Source organism: Labrus mixtus, chromosome 16, assembly GCF_963584025.1.
Source record: "Labrus mixtus chromosome 16, fLabMix1.1, whole genome shotgun sequence".
Classification (NCBI taxonomy): domain Eukaryota; kingdom Metazoa; phylum Chordata; class Actinopteri; order Labriformes; family Labridae; genus Labrus; species Labrus mixtus.
In genome coordinates this window covers 26,364,822-26,381,180 of record NC_083627.1, presented here as the reverse complement: position 1 = coordinate 26,381,180, position 16,359 = coordinate 26,364,822, and the positions used below count along the sequence as shown (strand labels likewise).

Sequence of the window (16,359 nt, the reverse complement as noted above, 5' to 3'; positions counted from 1 at the left end):
CTTGTGGCCTTAGTTGAGTTTTCTTTCTTGGTCACTATTTTTCGATCATGGTGAGTATCAGTTGAGTGTAGTGCTGAGAGCAGCAAGTGATCTCCTTCCAACGGTCCACTATTTGTTGTTTTGCCTTTTTTTATTTTTGGATGAAATCCTGGGGTGAGACACTTTCAAATGTTGAAATCTGATTTCAACATCCAGTAATCTCACTTTCCTCCTCATCCTTACTTCCTGCTTCGATATAAAAGAAGGCAGATTATATTCTGGCCTGTCACATTTAATGTGAAATTACAGAAACATGGTTCAATATAAATAGAATTATTTGTAACAAAGGGTTACAGTTCTTTTTTAATATTTTACAACACGAGATAAAGTCCTCAACAATAATGTGATGCTATAAATTACAACACCCTGTAGTAGTCAATCTCTGCATTAATACTGCCTCTGCTTATTATCACTAAACATCAACCTTCAGTGTATTTAATTCATTAACAAAAAGGGGAAGGACACAAGGGAGAGTGAATGATTAGAATGAACTGTTCCACTGTGAGGAGGTGGCACATGTAGTGGACACACTCAGTGAACTTTAAAGATTCAAAAGGACTGTCTATGTAACCAGAATCCCAACTAGGCTGATAAAACAGAAAAAGAAAATGATAATCCCAACAAAGATCACTCAAGCCCTCAGCAATTCTTCTTATTGTTTTCCTGTTGTCTTGAGCCACCTCTTTGTTTTCTTTCCTTCTCCTTCCTAAACCCTGATCCAGCGAGCCTCCTTTATTCTGGGATCATCTGACGAAAAGAACATTTCATGCTTCTGCCTGCTGTGACAGTTTTCACACCACCTTGCCAGTGCTAGTGCCACTTCCAGACGTTTGCAAGCACATTACATAACCAAGTGCTAGTTATGTAAAAGAAAAGGGGGAATAAAACGTAACCTCATTCAGTGATAGACCCAGAAAACGTCTTAATTAGGTGAACTCTGAAATATTTATGGTACTCAGACCTAGCAAGTTAGTCTGATCTGTTCTATTTGTGATGAAAGCACACTCTTCCTTGGCCATGAAGGAAATCGTTTTTGTATTTTTATGCATTTAGAGAGATAACTTTTAATTATATGCACCTATAGAGTGTGACAGCCTTCATCATGTCACAAACCATATGCCATTTGCTCTTCCCTCTCTCTTCATTTGATTTGTCTCTTCTTCTGTCTCTTTCACTGCCTCTTCATCTCTCTTCCCTCAATGTGATCAAACATTCATGCAGCATGGGAATAGCTCCGAGTGTTCCTTTACTTCTGTTCTCCTCCCTGTCTATTTTCAGAGCTGCTTCCCAATGTGAGCTGTAAATCACCGGTTACATAAGCCTCTGTGATTCTCTACCTCTTAATTTCTCTCCTGCCTCTCTCTATCTCTAAACATGCCTCTCTCTTAATCTATATTCTCTCTGTAACTGCCCCCTTTTTAATATTTCACCCCCTTGTCTGCTGTCCCTTCCTTCTCCATCCCTCTGCGCTGTGCATTCCTCTCCTTGGATCTAGTTAAACGAGAGAGAGAGAGAGAACTCTCAATGATGCATGAGGTGTCCCCCCCCCCATTGATGAAGTCCCTCAGCTTTGCCCCCTTATGCATAGTGAATGGATCTGCATGAGTGTTTTGATGGAGTGAGGGACAACAAATCAATCTGCTGCATGTCTACATTTGTACCCTGTACCTGCATGTGTTTGTGTTTATATGTGAGTGTATATGGTGAGAGAATACACACACACTCTACGCGGTTTAAATATTGTGGGTGTGCGTGGGAGAGAAAAGTACAGGGCTGGTCCATTCTTTCACAGAGCTCTGTTGCCAGAGCAACCGCCTGAGAGCTATACGGCTGGTTGCGATACATGTGACGTGTAGTCTGATGAGGAAACTGACAAGATAGAGAGGGAGGGAGGGTAGAGGGAAAGGAGTCTGAGGTAGAGGAGCTGAAGAAATGGGAGTTCTCACTGTTCGGGCGAGTTGATATCTTCGAGGGGACCTCTGTTTATTCTGGAAGGATCCATGGAGCCCCACTGCGCCTGAGGCTTCTGCTCCAGATGGTTCTTTAGTATCGACTTCTCTCCGTCTGTATCGGAAACACACAAAAGCATCATGAAAAAGATGATATGCTCTAGCAGATTCACTTCACTTCCCCTGTCTGTCACCTGAGACATGAAACAAAGAGAGTTCTCAGACTGGCTTTAGGTCCCAACCTGAGTCTGGATCCACATCTTTTTCTTCAGCTGCTGTTATGAGCATGAAAGAATCTCTGTCATTTTTACACTCTTAATCTAATTCAATGCCGCTTTAAAAGGAATAAAAACATAGAATAGATGATTCTGAATGAGTCACAATAAAGTATTTTTACATTGACACATATTAGGTTTAAATGTTGACCTAATGAGTGATGTTTAATTAGAAATAAGAATCTTCCTCTCGGCCGCGGAGAGGTTGGAGTTTACATTAAGGTTTAAAGTTAGAGAAACTGCATCAAAGTTTGCTAGAGGTGAACCCCAAAACCACAAACAAACACTCTGAGTTTAACTCAAGACCACTTCTTCTTGTTTCTCTTTTTTAAAAGGAAACAGAGTTCAGTGGATAGGCTGTTTAAAAGAGGTGGACATAACCACCATGACTCACCCCACTGGTCTATGAACCCCCCTCCTGAAGCCTCAGGTTCAGCATTGGTACAATCTTGGTTTTTTGGCAGTAAAGTGACCATACTCGATACAGACCCTTCCTTGTCATTGATTTTACTCTTAATGGGACCATTAATGACCTGAACTGAGCAACAAACTATGTTAAGTGAGGCCATTAATCAACCAAGAAGTACTTTGGTTAATATACTGTAATACTATATTAGCCATTAGAAAGAATGCTTTTTCAAGCACTTCTGCATTGGCTTTACTTTTGAACTCAAGATGCTAGAGCCACTTCTTTTATACAGCCTCTGATTCAAGGAGAAAATGGTCACCGGTTACAAAAAGCCTTTGAATGATCCTAATTGTAGAAACCCATAAGGGCCAATATTAGTCATAATTAGGTACTGACAATATGTCGGTTATGTCTGTCAACTGACTGTTAAATAAGCCAATTTTCTTTTTTCCAAAACAGAGACAGACTGCATAATTTCATCACATCTCATACTCAGGGTGACATTTAAAGCACCTGAGTGGGAAGAATTCACAAAGTGCAGACAGAAGCAAAGAGGAAACGAGTCTGGATGTTATTGAGAAAATATTGAAGAATTCTCATTTGGACAATCTCAAGATGTGTTCAGCATTCTGTGCAGGAGCAGGCAGACGCTGATGCAGAAGAAGGATGCAGTAAAACATAAAAACAGATCTGTTGAGCAGTTCACAGGTTTCCCTCATTTGTCCCAGATTCCCCAGAACTCTGTGACCCGATCCCCTGATCACAGCATGCACTGATCTGATTGGACACCTGAGCTCACTGAACTATTCTGGAGCAGAGAAGTTGTCTTTGCAATTTGAAAAACTCTACCCTGTAGCTCTCAGAGCAGACACATAAGTGCAATTATTTATGCACTCCATTATGGACACAGAGCATGTGTGCAAGCCAAAATGGGTGGGTAATGAATGGGTGTGTATGTGACTGCCAGTGTTTCTGCAGCCAGCCTCAAGCACATCCGCAATGGCTTCATTTTTCAACACGAGAGGTTGCTGCTTGTGTACATCTCATTATTTCAGTTGACTGAGGTTTCACTTTTATTGAAAGTGCAGACAGAAAAATAGTAAATTGAATCTGCCTAAGAAGGTTACAAATTCACCTTTGTATTGGGGGGATTTGAGTGTTGGTGGTCCCTCTCTCCATATGATCAATATCAAAGTCTACTAAAGCTGAACCCTTCATTTTGATGCATGCGCCTTGAGCAGCAGGACGGCTGTGATCGGGTTGTGATAATTCAGTGTTTATTAATGTTCAACTTAATCTTAAAAAAAGAGCCAGAGCATAGATTACCAAAATGACAATATCTATCCAAGTTATTTTTGGGGCTATTTTTGCCGTTATTAGAGAGGACAGCTGTAAAGAGAGAGGAACTGTTGGGAAGAGAGAGTGAGGGATGACATGCAGCAAAGGGCCGAGGTCGAATCCTAAACCAGGGCCACTGTGTCAAGGACTACAGCCTCTGTATATGGGGCGTGCGACATAACCACTCGGATATCCAGTGCATAATAATATGTTTTTTATTCACAGCATAAATTGATCTTATTGTTACAATGTTTAATTTTTAGCTCATTTAGCATGGCTTACGTCAACTTTTAGTTAAGGATCGACAGATTCTCAGAATATGCTTCAATCAATCAATCAATCAATCAATCAATCAATCAATCAATCAATCAATCAATCAATCAATCATTATTTGTATAGCTCCAATTCATAACAAGAGTTTTCTTGAGACACTTTACAAAGAGCAGATAAAAGATCTTATTATTTGTTATATTACAAAGGGTCACTTAAGAACAGATTTCACTTAAAATAAAAAAAACCCTACCAATGTAAGTACTAGAAGACTCATTACTTTAAAGAGGTCAAAGGTCTAGTGGTTTCATCTGCACAAACTGACTCGAATATGTAAGAATTATTTCCGGTATCGTTGTACAGCAGAGCTCAAACAGACCTGAGCGTGCACTTGAACATAATATGAAATGCTCTCTGTACTGTTAATTAACAACCTCTGACTGTTCAGCCTAAAGTCAGGTCTCAGCAGCCGCTGTGTCAGAGAACCACACCTCATCTGTCATCCTCCGGTTGTTCTCCATGTGCTGGTGCATATTCATGAAGACAGCCAGAGAGAGATCAACACTCACCCTCTGTGAGTGAACGTAATCGCTGTTGACACGGCGTTCTACTCTTATAACAGCCTCTTATTCACAGCCCCCCCAACACATTTAGACCAGCTCTTCTATGAATACTGATGACTGCGATGTGGAGCAGGCGATGATGATGAAGATGATGATGACTGTCAAGCAGAAGCAGATTGAGGCCTGGAAGAGTTTATATGCTGGCGATCTTTAAAGGAGGTTTAATGACCTGTGATTTTATTTCCATAATGTGTGTCAGATTGACGTTTGTCAGCAGCACCTAATGATCTGTCTGAACTCTTTTTCTCCCTCCCTCCTCACACGATCATTATCATGAACACTTCAACTATCCAGAGACTCATGCACTTCTCTCTGTATTAAAAAAGTATTAGCCAGGTCAGACTTTTGTGATACAAGCCTCAGATGATTACCACATGCAGACTAAGCTTAATGCATATCAGGCGAATTCAAGAGGGTTCACTTTTTACCTCATTCTCTTTCAAACATTTTCTTAATGTTAGGAGATATAAAAAGCTTCTGCACTGAAACCGACAGCCCATTTATGGTGCCATTTCATGTAAGATACCTATGATACTGAATTATTTTACAGTTTTACTCTTAAAAAGATAATTTCTGTAACTGAAATGTTTTGTCTCTGTTCGGGGAAATGTTATGATTTAAAGAAAGTGAAAACATATTGTGGAAAACTTCTTAATGTAACAGGCCACAGTCCTTACTTTTATTCCAGATAATGGCCAAAGAAAGGTTCAGCTATTTGTTCATGTTTCAAACACAGGTTTTACAATATTACTACATTTTGTTATCACATTTATTTAGAGAAAAGACACATTTATTTAAAGAAGAGACACATAAACTGTTGATCACAGTTGATTTGTTCTCTATAAAATACCTCTCAGATGTATATGTATGTTGTCTCTGTAGTCTCATACTACTTACAGACACTCGTGTTAATATTGAGTCTGAAATAGATTCATTTTTGAGCCCATACCTTTTTAATTTTACTCCCCAAACAGAGCTTGATATCAGCTGCCAGCTTCTGCCTGGACTTACACAGATTATCCTCAACAAAATGAAAACATGTGAGAATGTGTCAGTCATTTTCAGGTAGTATGAAAGAACATTGTTTCATGGATACATATAGTCTCAGATGTATAAAGGGCTTATCTGAAGCATTAAACATGGTAAGTAAAAATTCAACATTGTACTGAGACATACAGGAAAAATCAGCGGGAAAAAGCAAAAGGAGAAATAAAGTAAGATGTAGATTTCTAGCTGGGCTTCATAAAGGAATGAATAATTTTTTTATAGAGATTGTTTTCTATAGAGTCTGAAGAGTCGCCTTCTTTTCTATATCGAGTCATATATACAACATGTTCATGTCAGATTGGAAAACTTCTTTATAGATGGCAGTTCTTTCTCTAAATGCTCTCTGTGTTCCATAAAAAAACATATCAATAAGCATCTCAATCAACTCAACACTCAACACTCCAGGCAAGTTTTTATATGTAAGCTAGCCCTGCCCGTTTGCTGTAACATGATATCAACCTTCACTTGAAATCATTTCAAAGACGTTTTATGTTTGTGCTAAAGCAGAGTGTGTGTTATTCGTGCAAAGGCGAAAGCTGAGGAGGGGAGACGGAAGGAGTAACAGAAGGAAGCAGAGAAAAAGTCAAACAAAGAAAAAGCATTAGACATGTTGCTTTGTGAATGTTCCCACTAACTACCTACTGTTTGTTGCATAACTGTGAACCTTCACACATGAAGAACTTCTCAAACATTCCCAGCAAGCTCTGCTCTCAATCTGCAGAACGAGTGCAGCTGTTTTACTTTTTTTTTTTACCTTCCCCAAATCAGACAGATCCATTAAACACCCCGGAGAGCGGCTTTGTGTTGGTGTGTGGATCAAATCAAACACATGAATCTGGCTGCTGTACATCGCCAACACCCTGGGTCTGTTAAGAAGGTGCCTAAAGTGAAGTGACGCTGCTGGAGTGGAACCATTCACTGATTCAGTTTTGAGGAACTCTGCTTTTTAATGTTTAAGGAGCAGCTGTATCAATTTGAACAGTCACATTGAGCAGAAGTTGGGAGGGTGAACCGCAAGAGATGGATAAGAAATCTATCTTTATGTTCCACATTTTGTCATTCTAGTAGTCTTTCCCAGTTGTTTTTTTTTAAAGAAGATTGTCCAACAAACTCAAAAAACACAACAAAACTAGGTACAAAATCAAGTCTTGACCCACTTGGGTTTAACAATAATGGTGCAAGAGTTATTAGAAGTGACTACGGTATGAGCAAAACCTGCTAAGCAGCAGTGAAAGTATGCAGGTACTGCAGCTTATCCTATGACTCATTCTCAGAGACGTCACAGACTGGCTGTCAGACAGATTGCTCTCGATTCCCTTCTTCACCTGCAGCTGACAGGAGCTCCAGCAGTGGAAAAAAAGGCGTCAAGATATTCCAGCAAGTTGCTGCTCTGAATGCAGCTTTAAAACCCTTCACTAAAAGCAAAGGTAACACATGCATAGCAGGGAGCTATCATGAGATAATGCATGAGGATTAGTTCCCAATTTTTTTTTTGCTTAACTAATTCTGAGTGTTATGACGGTCATATACTGAATTCGAGGGAGAAGTGACTGGATGGTGTTATACTGAGTTGGTTGGTCTTGGTTACATGTCACAATCAGTGAAGAAGAAATGAGGCACCATTTTTTACATGAGCTGTATTGACTTTACTGAAGAGCACTGACACATTATAAGAGCAAGTGATAGGGCATTGTCTAAAGGCATTTTATCAATCATCCTCTGACTGAAAATGTTAACCTTTGTCTCTTTTTCCACATGAAAGGGACAGTGAAAAAGCAGCCTCTTCTTCAAGAGCCTTCAAGAGTACTGAGAGCCTCAAATCGGTGCAGTTTACGGAAACAGCCTTAGATTATGAGCAGTAGATAATAATAAGGACAGAAGGCTACATGGAGAAAAATATTGCAAATGTCTCACCTTTGCAGTCGGTGAAGTTGCGTATGCTGAGGATGTTGTTGGCGTCTGGGTAATGGTTCTGTTTGATGTACGGTGTTTTCTCGGGGGTGTCCTGCAGCTGCATGGTCACCTCCTCCAGCTCCTTGTCCAACTTTAACAAGAGGAATTAAACACATTAGTTCATGCTATTTGTTTTTAAACTGAACAAAATAGATGAACAACGTGTACTACATTTTAAATCCTGTCTTTTAATAAATTACATTTGCATAAGTTGTTATTAGACAAGCTTGTAGTCGGCTTCATGTTTATCAGACATATGTTATCCAGTGTGGAGGCTGTTTCTATGGACCACAAACTGCTAAAATACTGTCTGCCAAAGACATAATAACTTTACTTGTCCTCCATGTACTGGGTGTCTGAGTCACTCCTCATTTTTTTCTAAAGCCGTGGACAGCACATCTAACTCTTACCAGACAGAGCTGGTAGAGGCCAAGGTAATTGCAGAATGATTTTTTAAATATACTCAATGTCAGTGTGACATGTTTAAGAAATAAATCACAGAGCTTGTGCAGGGTAACAAGGGGGAGAACAGCTGCTGCTTCATATTCCAGCCAGTACCTCTGGTAATACTGTGTAATTACTGGCTTTGACCAGATCCTGTCAAAAAATGTAACAACTACTCCCTCGGCCTATGCTACAACCTTCCCCCAAACACCGTGGTGATCAGGCATGGAGTTTCCCTCATCCTGCTGACAAACATACAAATGGGCGGACAGACAGCATAGAAAATATAAGTGGAAAGTTTTAAATTCACTCCCTCTGCTCTCTGATTAAACTTGTGTTCAATTTCTGTACCTTTAATTAGATGTTAAAGCCTCTCCATTCGTTATTGCACTGAAAACCCTTTCACCCACTGCACTGTTGTCTTTTCACATAGAATACTTACCTCTGTTATCCTCATGCGGAGGCGGTGGTTATCAGTTTGGAGGCCGTCCAGTCGGGATGTGTTCGCCTGGTTGACGCTGGTGACCGAGGTGGACGTCTTGGAGTCCTCCTTCTTCTGGTTCTGGGTAAACTTTAGCCTTCGGTTCTGTGTGGCTGCGTCTGGGTTGGTTCTCATGGTGATAAACTGGAAGAGAGGTTATGTGAGAATTAGTCACAGCAACACATTGCATTGGCTGGATGGGCTACAGTAACTGTTTATACTGCACTTTAAGTATCAGGACTTAGTGTGAATGTAGAGATCATTTAGCGCTCTTGTTCTTGGCAATAAAGACGTTTTACTCAATCACAACTGACCTTAGGAACAAAGACCAGACACAGGGTGATGGTGCTGCAAAAGATGATCACCAGTGCCACAATGCAGAACTGGACATTGGGCTGGTCCCTCGTCAGAAAAGAGACCGCAGCACCGATGATGCACATGATGCCCACATTGTAGACACTCATCCCGATGTACTTGCTATCATTGAGCGCAGGGATGCTCACGTTCCTCGTCTCCCATGCCAGGAAACAACCAAATAACTGTGAGAGAAAAAGAGAAGAGGAGAAACATGTCTCATGAAACGTTGGAGAGGAGTTTATGTTTAATCTCAGGAACACTCATGGCAAAATTTAATTTGGGTTATAAATAGTCTGGATGGGTTTGTCAACAGTAAAGTCCATCTGTTTATCAGAAATGATCGTCTTTCTTTCTTCTTTCCTGCTGGTGAAAACTCCAACTGTTTTTCAAATTAAGCAGGGCTGATTCAATCTTAATGTTTGTTTGTTTGTCAGTGCTTTTCATAGATCTTCATAAATACAATCAAAGTTCAGGTTGTGATGAAACATTTAATTACACTAAGCTTTAGGAGCGATAAAAGAAACTCAAACAAAGATTTACTTCATTACTTGAAAGAGCCTTAAAGGGGGGGAAATATAATCTAAAGACATCCCTCTAAAGCAGCCGAAGGTTTCAATCTTGTAAACTGTTTATTTAGAGGGACTTGTTTGTTTGGAGGAGCATTAAAGTTGCAGCAGCAGCCTGCTGAATAATTCACCGTGTGCTGTGTAAAGAGGTCTATCTGCTTATTGTAAAGTCTACATCAGAGTCCGTGGAATGACAAGCCACAGAATCACGAGAGTATTCACCAGGGATTAGTGTATCTCATAAATCTCAGGTTTGTGTTAGCAAGAGTGAGTTGACTGTAATGTATGGATGTGTGAATTCATATATAAGTCTATCTGTTCCTATCTCTCTGTTTTACATCAAAACTCATATATTACAGTAACTCCTGCTTCATGAAGGTTTAAAAAACACTGTGTGGTGGAAAAGTTGACAATATATCACAATCTAACAGTAACAGCTAGAACCCTGTATCTCCTAGTGAGAGCTCATAGGTGTTAGTCCTGAAGTCCTCTGTGAACGTAGTGATAGGTCTTATCCAAACAGATTGTAGAAGTCATGGACGTAGTCTCAGAGTTGTTTTGTAGACAAATGATGGTGGTCGCCATATTGGAAATGCTGACTCAAACTAACTTTCTGACAACCTAGCAACAGGCAAAGAGGTGGAGCTGGGGCCTTTAGCCACCGAGCAGCTACAACACATCCACCTGTCAGTCAAATCAGTCATATCCTTAATTATGCAAATGTCTGAATAACTGCTAGCATATAATCAAAATAGATGAGTTATGAAAGAATTCAACCTTGTAAACATGTTTCTTTCTGCTGTAAAAATAGGCATTTTATCACAGGACCTCATGAGAGTTCCCTGGTTTTAGGAACCAGCCTGAAGTGCACACTTGATGTTGCAGCTTGGTCTTATTTCTTTCCTCAAGTTGTCCAGTACATGCATCTATCTCACCACCATGTACCGCATCAGAGAGATATACAGCTCTGGAGCTGCAGGACTGTTGGCCTCCACAGTTCAAGCTAGTCTGTGATACACACACACAAAAACACACACCCACACACACACACACACGCCAGCAAACGGTCAAGTGGGCAGTGTTAGCTCACACCCCAAATCACATTTTATGGGATGAATTTATGGAAGCATACTTGAATTCAAGGTAAGTCATCAAAAATGTTTGTGTGTGTGGTATCTTGGGTTTTACAAGGAGAAAGATGGAGAGTCACTGCAGGGATGATTATTTAACACTGGGCCACAGATTACAATTAGGGGAAGATTTTTTATTTTTCTGTCTTTAAAGTAATAACTTGAGGTTTGATATTAACACATAATTCAGACATAGCAATATTGAGAAACAACTATCTGTATGGAGATTTAACTAAGCTTATTTATGCACATAAAGAGCCTATTAGTCTAGCCCGATTACATAATGAAAGTTTGGTTCTCTCTCCTCACCATCAGCAGTCCCTTGTAGGCATAGACGATGCCCAGCCAAATGGTCATGTGGGTATTCTCACAGTGCTCCAGGAAGGGGCGGATGGCGATGTCTCGGCCTTGGGGGTCCGCCTGTTTACAACAAAAACACACAAAAAGAAGAGAATTGAGTATTTTACCCCCCGATGTCCTTTTATTGTCTTTGGAAAAAAAAAGATGGATGAACAAATCATCCAAATGTAGAATAACATTAAAGCAGGTTTAATTTCCTTGTGGAGCAATAACAGCAATAGAGGAAACCAGAGAGCAAGCAGAAAAAGGAAGAAATGATTATAAGTTTCTCTTTGCAGGTGTTCTAATTTTACATTCAGGGACAAGAAGTACGCAGACTTTCCACTGCTAATCAGAGTAAAGGGTGTCAGTGATCAAACATCCAGGTGTGTAATCAAACTGTGTCCCATCATGGCTGCCGGGCTTCTCCAAAGTCGGCTGAAGTTAAATTAATCTGTGCTTAGGACGCTAATGGGCACGACTAATGAAGCTTATTCATTAACATGATTTACACCTCCTCCTTTCTTTCCTTCTTTCTCTCCCACCCTTCCTTTTTCTCACCATCTCTCCATCATTTCTGCCTCTCTGTGTCTTCAGCTCTTTTCTCATTTCCACTTGTCTTTTGCTGCAGCTGGTGACACAGGTGACTTACAGGGCAAATTAGCACCTGAGGTAGATATTTATACGCTAAAATACGTCACGTCTCCTCTCTCTCTGGCTCGCTCTCTCCGTTAGCAGCGCTTTAAACAAAAGGCCGTTAATAAGAGCATTAGCTTGGCCTGCCTGAATTCATCTGAGGCCACAGCGATATATCAACTCTGAGACACCTGGGGGAAGGCTGGGCCTAATGCCACGCTGCTCGCTTGGTGTGTGTGTGTGTGTGTGTGTGTGTGTGTGTGTGTGTGTGTGTGTGTGTGTGTGTGTGTGTGCGTGTGTGTGTGTGTGTGTGTGTGTGTGTGTGTGTTTGTGTGTGTGTATGTGTGTGTGTGTATGTGTGTGTAGGTGTCTTAAATATAGTGTTTGATTAGCTGAAATTCGGTTCTTACGTTAATTCCTTTAAGGCAAAAGGATGGATAAGGAAATGGAGAAATATATGCTTTATTTTAGTCTCCATATATACACACACACTGTGTGTGTTTACACACTGAGTGTTTACTGTGTCTCCTGTGTATGATCTTAGCATTCATAAATACATGCAGACACATCGCTCTAGGTGCTGCAAAATACCTCTTCCACTAGTCATTTTGACCCCCATGTTCTCAATTCAGCTCCCATTATGGGAAATTGCAGCTCTTCATGCTTTCCTCTATGACCTTGATGGATTTACATTAGTGGTTCTCTATAGAAAGATCACTTAGAGAGGGAAATTGGTGCTTAAAGAGCTGCACTGATTCACCCAACAGAGACGAACCGAAATGGGCTCCATACCATTTCGTTTTAGCTGTATTATAGTAACGCTTTCTCGCTTGAATTTGAATGTCTCTAACGTGAACATGTAGCTTTTTTCACACAGAATTCCTCATCCAGCTTGCATTCGCTCGCTTTCAACATTTTAATCCCGCTAAGGATCACACTTTCCAAATCAGGTGCCGTTTGTTCCAAAGACACAGCGACAACGTAGCAGAAGAAATCACCCACAACTGAGATATGAAGTCACACATTTTCCATCCATCTGCAGAAATCCTCCCAAACTCTGATGCCTACAAAACTGAAACATTTCAAAGAGCAACGAGTGCTTTGGTGGGAGTGAGTTCACACACTTCGTCAAAAGCATTCTGGTTACCCTTCCTGAGAGCTGCCGTGGCAACCGTGTGGCTCACGTCACTTATATCTGTGAATATTGTAGGACTTGAATATTGGATTTTCGTTAACTTTAAGTGAATGACTGGAAGGAGACGGTTTCTGCTTTAAATCAAGGAGGTGGAAACACAGAATGTGGGGCAGCAGGAGATGACGCACACACACAGGCTGTTTCTTCACAAAGAATCACAATTAGCTGGCACAGTCCAGAGAAGAGATCCTGAGACTCAAGCATGACATGTTCATCACACAGCTACAGGTAACTTCTTTATGAAGATAAAAACTGTTTAACCTATTTTCAATCTCTGAAATGTGTTGAGACTGAGGAGGAGAAATCATGAATTATTCATGAGATGTCCTGGTTTGGACAAGTCTCTGGGCAGCAGCCAGTGGCAGGAATCGTCTCTTGTCGCAGGAAGTGTCACAGTTTTATATTTCATGTAAACAACAAAGGCATTTGTTCTGCAAGCTGCTGGCAGCTTTGGACTCTGACATTGCTGGCTTCAACTGTCTGATGAGTTCATGGACATTTTATATTCTAGCTTTTTAAGTTGTTGAGAAGATTCTTCTTATTTGCTCAGTTGTCATATCGATCATTAGCACCATTCAAATTTAAAGTTAGTCAGTTCTGTCTAATAAATGATGGTAAAATAACAACTGTTGTCCCTTGCAAGTTGTACATGAAGGCATAATTTTTGTGCATTCAGTGACAGTCGCGGGTCATGAATAGAAGCAACTCTGTATGTTTTTTCATCCAATAATTCAGATATATTTCATTTGTGACTATGGAGTCTTAATTGGGGGCCAAGATCTGAAAGATCTTTATATACATTAAGCCTGCATGATGTGAGAAAAAAATATGCAATATGTGATTACACCATTTAATATTGATAGAACAGTATGAGGTTTGATAACTGAGTAGGCATTCAAGAGAGTATATTAGCCATAAATCAGTTTCTATGCTCATCTGCTGTTCTACATATTTTACCCAGTATATACTGTATGCCTCACTGCATCAAAAAGGGCGTCAAAGCATGGATTATTTACCCAGCCCAGAATCCACCGGGTTGAATGCACTCATCTTGGGTGAAAAGCATTGCTTGTTTACATGAAGTAATTTTTATTATTTATTTCAACACATTTAGAATTTTGTGTATTTTGAATGCTCATATAGCGATAACAATGAAATTGCTGCTGATAGTGCCACATTAGGCATACATAATTATTTCTGAAATTACTTCAGTCTGATGCAATGTAGCTTTGTGCTGTCAATAACATACAGTACCTTACTTGCCTGTTCTTATAATCAACGAGCATTAGCTTATATGCAATGATTTGTCATAAGCTGTGTGTCAATCTTCTACATTACTGAATGATTGGATGTGTATACATACGTCTAAGAAATCTCTAAAGGTGTCAAAATATCTCAGCCTTTTCCTACTAACAGCTTCATCTGTACATTCATGTTTTATGCTGAGCAAGTCCTTCTTCAAACACCAATTCTCCATGAAGTCACACTTATTGCAAATCTTCTTGTTCATTCGATATGAGAGACACATCCTGCATCAGTGCTCTTTGCGTAGTCACAGCTGTGAGCAAACTTGTGCCACGAACAACAAAATGATAAGACAAAATGAGATACAATGCTTATTAGGCTAAGGACTCTATCGCAGCGGAGCAGAGCTCTGCCCTTCCTTGGGAAAACTGTCTAGGGAGTTGCCAGGCAACAGGGCTAGAGCAGCCGGCGGCCCCTAAGCGGTAGTGGCATGGCAGGAAAACTACTGTTTCACTGTCATTTTTCACAGCATTAACCCTCTAACGGGATCAGTCGAGGGGGGCTGGAGCGGGAACAAGACTGGCAGAGTGTCTATGGAAAGATGGAGCAAGTCAAGCTGATGAAGGGAGAAATGGAGGTTAAGATGGAAAGAACAGGTAGAAGCAAGAAGAACGGATGGATGGACGGTAAAATGAATACATGGATATGAGGATAGGTGGAAATGTACAAATGACTGCATGGAAAATTTAAGGAAATGGATGCTGTCAAACCAGTTTACTTAAGAGATGAGTGAAAGAAAGTTACAATTAAGGGAAGAATAAATCTAGAAAGAAGAGAAAACTGGAGAGCAGTGTGGAGGAGTGAATAACTCAGGAAGAACCACCCAAAGGTCCAAAGACTGAGGTAAAGATTGGAAAGAGGCTGACTGAACTACCCACTGTAAGATGTTTCTGTAGATACAGATGCTGTCTGATCAATATGAGTTTGTACTCAAAGTTAAGAACAAACACAAGCAAGGCCTTCTCACTAAACTTTTTATTTTAGCTCATGAACTTCCCAGCTTGTTAAATTAAATGATCGGTTGCTCCTGAAAATGTAGATAAAACTGTCATGATCTTATTGATGATGTCCTTGCATGACTTGTTTTTTTTCTTCAGGTTTGAGCCTCTGCTGTTCAGTGTTCCACTTTCAAGTCTCTTATTTGAAGATTGGGAGAGCAGGCAGGAAGAAAGGACCCACAAAGCGTGCAGAAATCGGCATACTGGGGTAATACAAAGACTAATTGTCCATATAATAGCTTCCTGACAGATTTGAACAGGTAGGCAGGTCAAAGTAATGGAAGTAATGTAAAAGTAAAGGTAAAGGAAAAATCAGAGAAAAATCAGAAAAGAGACAGCCAAGCCTTACCCTACATCCCTGTATTCCAAAACCATAGCTACCAGGCCTTGTTCCTGGATATGTATCTCACTCTGACAGTATGATGGCCTCTGGCCTGCTGGAGAGCAAAGCCAAGTGAGCAACAGGTGCAGGAGGAAATGAAGAGCACACTCATTGTCACCTACGGCTACTTTACACAGAGGGGTGTATGTTTGTGAGTGTGAGAGAGTGTGTGTGTATATGTGTGTGTGTGTGCAGCATATGTCTCTATGGGTCCCAGAGCACTCGTAATGGCACAGGACATGTGTGTGTTTGTGATGGCTTGTGTGTGTGTGTGTGTGTGTGTGTGTGTGTGTGTGTGTGTGTGTGTGTGTGTGTGTGTGTGTGTGCGCATGTGTGTGTATAGATGAGCTATCAGGCAAACACTGACAGAAACACTCCATCACTCATGCTGGCTATTACAGCAGAGGAAGTTCCAGCATGGTGAAGAGATGAGGACAAAAGATAGGTGCTGTGGGTGGAGCTATGGACTGTGCGGCAGCAATTTATGTCAGTGTAATGTTTCGGAAAAGCAGAGAAAATGACTGTGATGAAAAATGGCAGAGGGTAAGCCGCTCAGAATATTGCAGAGGGAGGGAAAAATGGGAGTCGCTGGAAAAACCTAGATTTTTGTCCAGAAGCAAGAA

General features: G+C 40.6%; 1 protein-coding gene across 1 annotated transcript in view; it reads right to left on the bottom strand.

Moving 5' to 3' along the window:
• Positions 1-16,359, bottom strand: part of gabbr2 (gamma-aminobutyric acid (GABA) B receptor, 2) — a 173,944-nt gene that overhangs the window by 4,694 nt on the left and 152,891 nt on the right. The window contains exons 14-18 of the mRNA XM_061059533.1: positions 11,191-11,301; positions 9,143-9,367; positions 8,790-8,972; positions 7,865-7,994; positions 1,986-2,103 (exon numbers count right to left, since the gene is read on the bottom strand). Coding sequence (XP_060915516.1) covers positions 1,986-2,103; positions 7,865-7,994; positions 8,790-8,972; positions 9,143-9,367; positions 11,191-11,301 — 767 coding nt within the window. The remainder of the gene's footprint in view (positions 1-1,985; positions 2,104-7,864; positions 7,995-8,789; positions 8,973-9,142; positions 9,368-11,190; positions 11,302-16,359) is intronic.